Source organism: Cyrtonyx montezumae, unplaced genomic scaffold (genome assembly GCF_038088225.1).
Source record: "Cyrtonyx montezumae isolate F1298 unplaced genomic scaffold, pur_monq_1.0 scaffold_4, whole genome shotgun sequence".
Classification (NCBI taxonomy): domain Eukaryota; kingdom Metazoa; phylum Chordata; class Aves; order Galliformes; family Odontophoridae; genus Cyrtonyx; species Cyrtonyx montezumae.
Genome location: NW_027072045.1, coordinates 17,745,093 through 17,755,549, shown reverse-complemented (window position 1 = coordinate 17,755,549; position 10,457 = coordinate 17,745,093). Strand labels below are relative to the sequence as shown.

General features: G+C 42.0%; 1 protein-coding gene across 1 annotated transcript; it reads left to right on the top strand.

The window, feature by feature from the left end:
- The first annotated feature begins 758 nt into the window (after positions 1-758).
- Positions 759-9,682, top strand: CCNJ (cyclin J). Its single transcript, XM_065746113.1, has 5 exons — positions 759-827; positions 2,162-2,372; positions 4,652-4,951; positions 5,051-5,210; positions 6,611-9,682. The coding sequence occupies exons 1-5, from the start codon at positions 759-761 to the stop codon at positions 7,020-7,022; spliced, it is 1,152 nt and encodes a 383-aa protein (XP_065602185.1). The 3' UTR covers positions 7,023-9,682.
- The last annotated feature ends 775 nt before the right edge of the window (positions 9,683-10,457 follow it).

The window sequence follows — 10,457 nt, the reverse complement described above, 5'->3', positions numbered from 1 at the left end:
GCGCCCTCAGAGCGTTCGCTCCAGGAACGAATCTGGAGGAAGGGCGCGCAGTGCCGCACCGTGGACGTGGAACCCGGGCTCCCAAAGTGAGCGCCCCGCAGCCGCTCCCGCTGAGGCCGCCCCGAGGCGGGCTCGGGTAACCGCCCCGCCCCTCCCCCGGCTCTTTATCGTGGGGGAGGCTACGGCAGCTCTGCGGGCCCAAAGGCTTCCCGCGCGGGGCCGCGGAGAGCGGGGCTCGCCGTGCCCCTGTGAGTGCCGCGCTCTGATTGGCGGCTGGCAGGCGGGCCGCGTTGCAAGGCGGCTGACGATTGGCTGCGGGGCGGCCGCTGCCCGGCTTTGTACACACGCCGCCCCGCTCGGCCCTTTAACAATGGGCGAGGCGGGCGGCGCCGCGTGATGGCAGGGGAGCCCTCGGCACGCCGCGCCGCGCTCAGGTGCCCCGCGCCAGGCCCCGCCGTGGCCGCTGCGTAGGGTGAGTGGCGGCGGGGGCGGGGGGAGCGCCGCCGGCCCTTTGTTGGGGCGCGATCGGGCCCCTCTCCCGACGGCGGGGCTTAACGAGCCTCAGTTGTGCCCGCATGACGGCCAGCTGGGCCGGGGGGCCGCGGGGCCCCGCGGCGGGAGCGGCAGCGGCAGCTGATCGCGCTTAACTGCGGGCTAGCGGGGAAGGGGCGAGCGTGAGCGCTGCCCGCCCCGTCCCGCCCGCGCTCAGCCGGCGCCGCTTCCTCCCCTCCGCCCAGGACCCGGCCGCGCCGCCCCCCATGGAGCTGGAGGCGCAGTGGTGGACCGGACAGCTGGCGGCGGACATCCACCAGGCGCTGCGCTACAAGGTGGGGCCGCGGGGTGGGTTGAGTTGGGAACGGGGCAAGCGGTGGTGGTGGTGGTGGTGGTGGTGGTGGTCCCGGCGTGGCTGGGACCTTTTGGGCTGTGTATGTGAAATGCGAAGTGCGGGGCTGTGTGCTCTGGCTGCTCTCCGTCTTGACAGCTCATCTGCCCCGCCGGGCTGTTCTCTGTCTGCCCCGTATGTAGGCAAAAAGATTCTGCTCGGATGTGCAATTAACTTGTTGAGGGGGAGGAACACGAGAAACACAGGATAACGTGTGTGCTCCCAGAGTTACAATTGCTACAGCTAAGTCAGCATTGTGAAATGAAATTCCAAAGTTTGCTAAGCATGAGTGGCTTTGGTCAGTGTTTTTTCCTACTATAAATCACTGTGGAGCTTTGAATTGATGTTAAAACTTGGAAAACTTGGGGTGACTCAGTTCTAACCTGATGTAATCGAACTGTTCTGCTGAACATCTAGTTGTACTCAAAATCCTATTTAGTCTGCAGTGCACAGTGTAACTCATAAATGTATGCATGACAGTAGACAACGGCAGAGCTGCTGTGCTGCACCAAAGAGACATGAACTGCCAGGCAGGAGCCCAAATTTTGTATTTCAAATGCATTATGTCAAAGGCTTTTCTTATCTGTATTGTTGGTAGGGCTCTGGTGTTCTCCCCCTCTCCAAATCTCAGGCTGGGTGAGATTTATGTGCATTTAACTCAGTGTCTGAGGGCTTGCCTTAATCAGTGTCAGTGCAACATCACTGAGATCAGATTAAGTCAGGATCATAAGTGCATGCAGCAAGTGATGGCACCCCCCTGCCCCTTCCCCCTTTCCCACCCTAGGTGTAGCTGTCAGTGCCCCTTTCCCAAAGGCACCTGCAGAGCAACCAGCAGCACTGGGACATGCCAGCACTTCAGTACAAAGTCTGGTTATTCAGATCAAACTGCAGCAGGAGAGGACTGAGTTAAGCTATTGGACTTTGTTTTGAAGCATCTGAGCAGTCCTTGCATGCTGCTGGTGCTTCCCTGCTGAGGAAGCCTTTGCAGTAGAGATGGTAAAATGACGAGTCACTCTAGCTGATTGTGCAATGAAAATATGTTAAGCTATTATACTTACACTATTATACTAATGTTATGCAGAACCAAATTATTTCTTAATTCTGTAATACCACACATGCTCTTATCTCTGTGAGAAGAGATAGTGAAGCGATGGGAAGAAGGGACAAGAAATACTTTGCAAGTTCCATAATAAACGTGAGAATATCAGCTATGATGGTTTGATGCCAGTGTACACGAAATGGTGGTTTTAATGAAATTGCATGCTGCTGTCCGTCTAGGAGCTGAAGCTGCCCTCCTACAAAGGCCAATCTCCCCAGTTACATCTGAGAAGATACTTTGCAGATCTGATTGCAATTGTGAGCAATCGGTTCAGGCTGTGTCCTGCTGCGCGACATCTAGCTGTGTATCTGCTGGACCTCTTTATGGATCGCTATGACATATCCATACAGCAGCTGCACGTGGTTGCTCTTTCCTGTTTACTTTTAGCAAGTAAGTATGTAGCACTGTAGTTGAACAAGAGCAATACAGGTGGTTCTGCCAAATTTGAGAAGTAGCTTGGTGGGGATACAGAGGGCAGGTGAAACAAAGTGGTTATAAAAGACCGAGGGTTAGATTTGTGTACTTAAATTTGGCCCAAACGATAGAGCCTTTCTTTAGATTCTTGTTTGGACCTCTTTTGGCACCTGATGAGATGAAGGGGAAAAAATGAACTGCATTTAAAAACCAATGTTTGTGTTTGGAAAAACAAATTATTCTGAGTTTTCAGAGGGAAGCTACAGGAACAGAGAGGCTGCCTTCTGAAGGACATGTCAAAATAGGTGGATCCAGTGCTGAAAACAATTAAGATACTGATAAAGGAAGAAATGAAATACACCATATGTAGTCTGTATTGCAGCCTGTTGATGGTGCTGCATGTGTCTGGCTGGCGTACTTCAGATTTCATAAATTATGCTGTTCTTTGTGCAAGTGTAGGCTAATGTAAATCCTGTACTGTGTCATGTAAAAAATGTAACATAGATGATTGCACAGTACTCTAAAGATAGAATTAATTACAAACATTAAGAACTGCGCTGCTGCTTATATTGAACTCAGCCAGAATCCTGTGGTGTGTATCCATCTTTATACATTTCTGGAGCCTTTTTAGAAGTCTCCAGTGCTGGCAGTTGTTCTTAAACCAAGTGCCCAAGCTTTGTGCTGGTAGCAGAGCTGACTGTTGATTCAGTTTCTGCTAACCCATTTCTCTGAATCTATTTTCATTTTCTCAAACAAGATATGTCATGTCGTAAACCCTCTCTGCTAGTTAACACCTCAGTTCTCTGGTTTTCTGGTTTTGGCATGCTGTTTCCTTTCACTGCATTCTGTCTTCACCGGTACAGCTATTCAACAGAACAGTTAAAAGACAAAAAGAGTTGTTTTGGATTCTTCTGGGGGTAAATTTTGACAGGATACCACCAGCCACCTTTGGCAAAGGATGGGGTTCTGAGTATAAAAACCTGGCATAAGAAATGAGTCTAATCCATTTAAGAAAGTGGATAGTCTTTGAACTAATGCCAGATCTTCAAATTAAGTTCATGTTGTGAAGAGGACTTCTGTTTTTTCTTAATCACTTCTACTGTCCTTTGTAACAAATTGCAAATAGTGCTTATGAGAGCCTGGAGTACACATTCTTCTGAAAAACAACGTGTGACTTATACCAGGTTTGTGCTTTCTGAACTACCTGATAAAGGTGTAGAAATAATAAGAGAAATGTTTATGTGAGTTCAGAAAAGCTTCCATTTCTGTAATTACTTTGTGTGGAAAACAAAAATGAACAGGCTGGGGCTGGCATGGCCTGAAGTCCAGTGTGAGTACATCTCACTTCTGGTGGGGGGAAAGCAAATGATTGGTATGTTTCAGTCCTGCAAAAGTCTCTAAAAATGTGCTTTTACAACATATCTGTAGTACTGAATAGAGGGTGTAAGATGGAAAGAATTTGCAATGAAATTGAAATAACACAACCATATGGCAAACTGTACAGAAACGTGACACTTGTTTCCCTTATTAATGGGTTTTCTACATATACAATTCTGCTTCAGGCTAAAAGCATACAGGCCTGACAAGTTAAAGTCCAGGGAAAGCTGAAGCTACTAGCAGTGCTAAGTTGAAACAGTGTATGGCAGCATGGCTTTTCAGATGTACGTTGCTGAAATCCACTTCTTTAAAATGCTGGAGCAGCGTATCTGCTATCAAATCTAAAAATGTACCTACCGTAACATGCTGTAAGAGAAGATAAATTGACCAGAGGTAGCTGTCCTCTAATGATTTCTAAAACCAAAAAGGGTTTTCGGGGAGGGAGAGTGATTAAAGTCAAACGCTGGGTTGTTATGTATGTCAAGTCACATGACAGTGGTATTTCACTGATGATGGGGCACATAATTCAATAGTTGAGTGACAAAAACTTACTGTATGCAGTGCTACGGATGTCATAATAAGCTTACTTCTGTACTTGGCAAGCAGTGTGTGTATGGGAAGATGAATCCACAGGAAATATGGCACTGTACAATATCCAGCATGATGACATTACCTGCTGAAACTTAGCCCTTTATGGTGCGTGCCCCTTTATGTCTCCAATTAAGTCTTCCATTTGAGCTTTGCATCTGTGGGAAAAGTCTCAAGCTTTTCTGATATAGTAGAATGAAATTTGACCAACAACAATCAGTAGATGCAATCTGTTTTGTAGTTCACTCACGTGGAACCTTTTTTTTCCCCCTCTTTCTGTTCATCTGAAGGTAAATTTGAAGAAAAGGAAGACAGTGTTCCCAAACTTGAACAACTGAACAGCTTGGGATGTATGACTAACATGAATTTGGTACTAACAAAACAGAATTTGCTTCATATGGAGTTACTGTTGCTAGAAACATTTCAGTGGAATTTGTGCCTCCCGACTGCTGCTCATTTCATCGACTATTATCTTTCTATTGCTGTCCATGAGACTGATCTCCACGATGGCTGGCCGATGGTTTGCTTAGAGAAGACTAAGTTATATATGGCAAAATATGCTGATTACTTTCTTGAAGTATCACTGCAAGGTGAGTTAGGTATTTCAGGTAATTACTCCTTTGTTGTCTCGGCAGATTACGTCCAACGTTAATTGATCTTTTTTTGTTTGTTTGTTTCTTTCATTCTAGATCATGCATTCTTAAGTTATGCCCCTTCTTTAGTTGCCACTGCATGTGTAGCTTCTTCAAGGATTATCCTGCGCCTCTCACCAACATGGCCTACTCGACTGCATCATCTTACTGCGTACTCCTGGGATTTCCTAGTGCCATGTATTGAACGCCTATTAATGTAAGTTAATAGCTGCTTTTTTTCAGGCCAGTTTGCTTCTAACAGCCTAATTGCTTCTAACATTGTGGGTTTTTTAAATATCAGTTTGTCTGTACTTAGGTATTAAGTAATACTGTTAGGTAATAAGATTTTCCTTTTTGGAAAGAAGAAAATAGTTACCCGATATATAGCCTCTTTGCTGTTCTTAGAACAAGCAAACCCCAGCCTTGCAGGAGCTCTGAACATCTTCTGGCATCTTCAGAGAACCTGTTAAATAGCTTGTTCCCAATCTCTGTAGTCCATTAATAGGTGAAAGAGAGCATGGGAGGCACAGGAACTCCTACTTACTCTGAAGACTATGCTTTGGAAGTTCAAAGGAGGCTCCAGGCAGATACTGGATCAAACTTGCAGATTGTTTGAGAAGCCAACTTTGTAAGAGAAAAAACAGCTGGGTGGTTGTATCCAGTTTTGTGTTAACATGTAGCAATGCAAATGACATCAGGTAAAATACCAACAAATGCCAACTGAACCTCACTGGGTTAAGGATGTTATCGAATCAGTTCTTCTATTCCAAAGCTCAAGATCTAAACATATGCCCACAGTAACTGCTGTCCTCCAGTAGATGTTTTCTCTTCCCCACATCTAAATAAAGTACAGAAAATTCTGGAAGAATCAAAACTTCTTAATAAGGTTGACACTATCACCCTTGACCTCTGTTTGCTTCAGTGACAAATGTAATGATAGGAATGGTACCTAGAGTACACAAGTGTTGTAAAAGTGTTTTCAGTATCACTCGAGAACACTTTGATATGGGAGGAGCTTACAGACTTCTTTGTAGTGCACCATAAAAAGCTTGCGGTCTCGTAAATTAAAACTGTTGATGAGCTGAACCATATGAAGCTCAAGAGATCAGCCCTGACATACAGAACCAAAACCTTATCTGACTTCAAGTCTGACAGAAGTGTGCAGCTGGCACCTGCTTGCTTAACCTCAGTATAAATGCATGTGAAAATGTCTAAATACATTTAAGGAAAGTATAAATCAAAGGAAATTCAGGTGAATTAAACTGTTTCAGTACAGAGCAGGCCAGAATATTGTGTACTCCGCTACCCAGTTCAAATGAGGCAGAGGCAACAAGTAAGTATAATTCCAGACCTTCTTGCACTGAGATTATTTTAGATACTGCTGTATTACTTGTATTGCACTAAAGCTTGGTGGCTTAGAATTGCTATGAAAATAAGTGAAATCATGTGAAGAAATGAACTTTAAAGGGCAGGCTTTATATATATATATATATATTAATATTAAGCGTTGGATGCTTTTTGGTAACCACAGTATTTATTACTGCTCTTAAATTAATTCAAGAGTTAAAGTGATGTTATATCTATTTTAATGTATTCTGTCTTCTCAATTTGTTTTAGTGCACATGATAATGATGTGAAGGAAGCAAACAAGCAAAAAGGACAACATGCTCAGTCTGCTCAACATACTGTATTTCAGCCCCCAGGTCCAACTGCTCAGCAGGCTAATGTTCAACAGCACATACCACAGTATCTCCAAGCCCATCAGTCTTCATTACATTATCACCATCAGACATCCCAACAGCAAAACTGTCAGCAGATAGTACCAGCTAATCACACAGCATCTTACCCTCTTCAGACTTGCCCTGCTGCCTTACAATCTAGTGTCCAGGCTCGATCCCATGTACAGACTGGTTCTGCTATGTCAGTAGCTGTTCCTCTAGAAGTGAAGCCATGTATAAGTGTATCCTACAACCGGAGTTACCAAGTGAATGGACGATATTCCTGTGTTACTCCCTGCTTTGAGAGGTGATAAGTATAGAAATGGTTTTCTGCTTGTTTACATGGGGCAGGAAATTACATTGATGGGGAATTATTTTGTTTTTGTTTAACCTCAAATATGGTTGAGGGCAGGAAGTTGCATTAAAAGAAGTGTCTTTCCAGGAAAAAAAGCAACTGGATTGCAATCAGTACTGTAGCTCAAATACAGATTGCTAGAACTAAGCACACAGAACATCTGAAAGAATGTGTATACCTGGGCATATTAACTTCCTACTCAGGCACTCAGAATAGTCTGTACTTTTAACACACGTACTTGAAATATTAGCCAAAAGAAAAATGGCTGTGGACTAACTACAGAATTACTGTTTAATGAAGGAGATACACAGTATTATTTTTGAAGACTTTTATGTAATACCACCACACAGTATTAACATTTACTTTAAACTTACTGAAACTTAAGAATCCACTGAATGCCACACTTTTCAAAATATGTGGGAACCAGAGGAAGAAACAAATTTCATTTTGATAACTCCATACTCTTGCTCCTATGTTGGATATTTGCTTTAGATATTTGCATTTGAGTTAACTGGTATTGTGGCTAGTTTCTAAGTTTTGTACCTCATGGGATAGATGCTGTTTTTCCTTCTTTTTTCCTTCCCTATCCTTTTTATGTTTAAAGTAACTCTTTCATACTAACTCAGGGAATTTTCTACTCATTACTTTGTGCTGCTGTTTTGTACACTTAATTGGGTATGACCTGAGGGAAAAAGGGAAGAAACTAGAGCAAATGGAGTGGCTTTTCTTCAGGGTATCTACATACAGAGTACCAAAGGGATGCGTTAGTGTTCACAAAATGTAGATGTGAACTACTGTCCAGCAGTGTGGTATTAATGATTCAAGAAAAGAGAAAATTTACATCTGAGCTTGTGCTGTGCCAGAATTGTTACAGTAGCTGTGATTCTTCCATGTGTACACACACACACACACACACCAACCAGCTATCCTCCAGTTGTACTGGCAGTATCAACTGTACAAAAAAAAAAAAAAAAGCAACAGGCAAACACATAGAAAGCCAGTTCTGTGTCAGGCTCACAGTGGAGGGAAATTCTCAGGTAATAGCGAAGCAAATTTATATTCTGTTTGGGAATTCCAGAAGAAAATGCAGAGATCTACTCTAAGTGGGTGGGTCAAAATATATTGCAGAGTAAACTGCTTTATCACAATTAAGGTGTTGATGATAACTGTATGAAATTACTATCTCCTGTGGAGCAGGTAGGCTGAGGGTAGAAAGCTTCCCTCATCCAATTCCTGGATGAAAACGGTAATGAAGATACCATGGAGAAATTTCTTACAAATAAAAAATACCTGCTGCTCCCGTGGTAGAATACGGGAGGAAATTGGGATGCCAGGACTCTTACTACTTTAAAATATCTTTATAGGTTGGTATACTTAAGGCTTTTTCATTTGTTCTTTTACTATCTCCTGCTTATCTTAGTAGCAACATTTACAAAGTGTGTACCATCCCATGAAACAAGTACTGGGGATCTTACAAAGACCACTTTGAAAATAGGGACAATGTTAAGACGAGTACTTTATCACTGGAGAGAGTGCCTTCCCATGATGTTCAGAATAGAGAGGGTACAGCTACATTCATTCTCTCTGGAGTTGAATGATAACATGCTACAAAAATCTGTTTATTGATGAGGAGAATAAATCCTGTTCCTTTCCTTCTGTTTTTTTGTACAATTCCCAATTTTTGTTATGGGCTGTTGTAGCATAAAAGTGTAAGTGAGGAGGGGGTGTTAGGAGGACTAAAGATAGATGACCATCTCTGTTTTACTGCTGAGAATCAATTTTAAAATTGGTGTAGGGTGGTCAATTCTTACTGCCTTTTAGTGTAAAATCTTTTTCCTCACCTCTCCATTAATTAATGAATATTTCCCCATGTCTGAAAGAAGTGTTGAGATTTTCCACCTCATAAGATGCCATGCTTTTTATATAGCATTGTTACCCATGTAAGAGGGAAATGGACTTCCTCCTACCAGTTTCATTTTGTTGCAGTGCTATATCCAAGTCCTCAGTGCTCTTAACTACCTCTGATACTATGAATGTACAGTCTTGTAATAGACCATGACTTGAAGTAACAGCAGATGCCTGTAGCAAACTTTTCTGCAAAGTCTCTGTCAGCTAACTCATCATCTTTAGTTGTGATGCAGCAGCATAGGCTTTTCATTTTCTGGAGTATTAGTAAAGTTATCCCATAGGCATTTGATATATAAAAAATTAACTAATACTTAACACTGGAATTATAATGGGTGGGGGGATTATTCAGTTAGTTAATACTACAAACTTACATTTAATAGGGTATTTTTATTTGACTTTTTAAGACATTAGGTCAACTGTAAAGAAATCCACTACTTGCTGTTTGTTTTTAATTTATTACTTAGTCTGAGTTTTTTTTTCTGACACTACAGCGACTACAGAGAAAGTGTATACTGAACAGTTTTGATGTATTATTTAAAAGGGCTTTACCAGTGTACATTAAAGATACACTGTTGTTACTACTAGAACCAAAATGTTTTCTATAGCATAAATAAGAATGGTGCTCCTAAATGCAAAATGTCCAAAACAATGGAATCTTTGTGAGTGCTATGCATTCAATTTATTTTTAAAAATAAAACTAGTTTTGAATAAGAAGGTTCCAGTGTATATTATGTTTTATTTTTCTTTTTAATATTTAAACTGCCCTAATAAGTCTTCCATCACCACTGCATATGAGCTGGAGCTATATTGATTTTTTTTCTCCACTTCACACCCCCCTACTTCTATGATGTATAAGCTAAAATAAGCTTTGGGAACACTGACACAACAATAACAAAACAAAACAAACTGGGGAGTGAGGGGTTCAGGTGGGAAGGAAGTAATGAAGGAAGGGGCTTTAGAACTAATTGTACCCACAGCATATGTTCAACATTGTACACTTCCACAACCTTGTATCTAGTGGACAGCTGTAACAAAAAACTGAGAACAAAAGAAGTGTTGCAGGAGCAAAAACATGAATTCATTTTGCTCTCATTCAAAAATTTAAAGTGACAAATGCAATGCTTTCAGTACTCAAACTCAGGTAGAAGAACACTTGGCTTTTGGCAAAAGGCTATTGCCACGAGCTTTCAAATTATTTATAATAGCTGTGAGGGCAGAAGGTAATGTAGTTTTTGTTACTAATTAATTTACTAATAATGTATACATTTCACAATTGAAACAATATGTAGAACTCAAAGCAATATATAGGCTGCTCATAATCATAATATCATTCCCATAAAGCTAGAAAATGAAATTCCCAAGTCTCTATTAGCTCGCATCCGTTGCTTCAGGAATAAACTCCTGAATAATAATAATTAACTCTTAACTGTAGAAAACCTTCTGGAAGGCTACAGACATAGAGAAAGCAAGCTCTGTTCTGTTC

Bases quoted from the DNA above. Each gene is read 5' to 3' on its own strand.
- CCNJ (XM_065746113.1), top strand. From the start codon at position 759: ATGGAGCTGGAGGCGCAGTGGTGGACCGGACAGCTGGCGGCGGACATC. The intron at 828-2,161 runs GTGGGGCCGCGG...CTGTCCGTCTAG, and splicing joins ACCAGGCGCTGCGCTACAAG to GAGCTGAAGCTGCCCTCCTA. The intron at 2,373-4,651 runs GTAAGTATGTAG...GTTCATCTGAAG, and splicing joins TTCCTGTTTACTTTTAGCAA to GTAAATTTGAAGAAAAGGAA.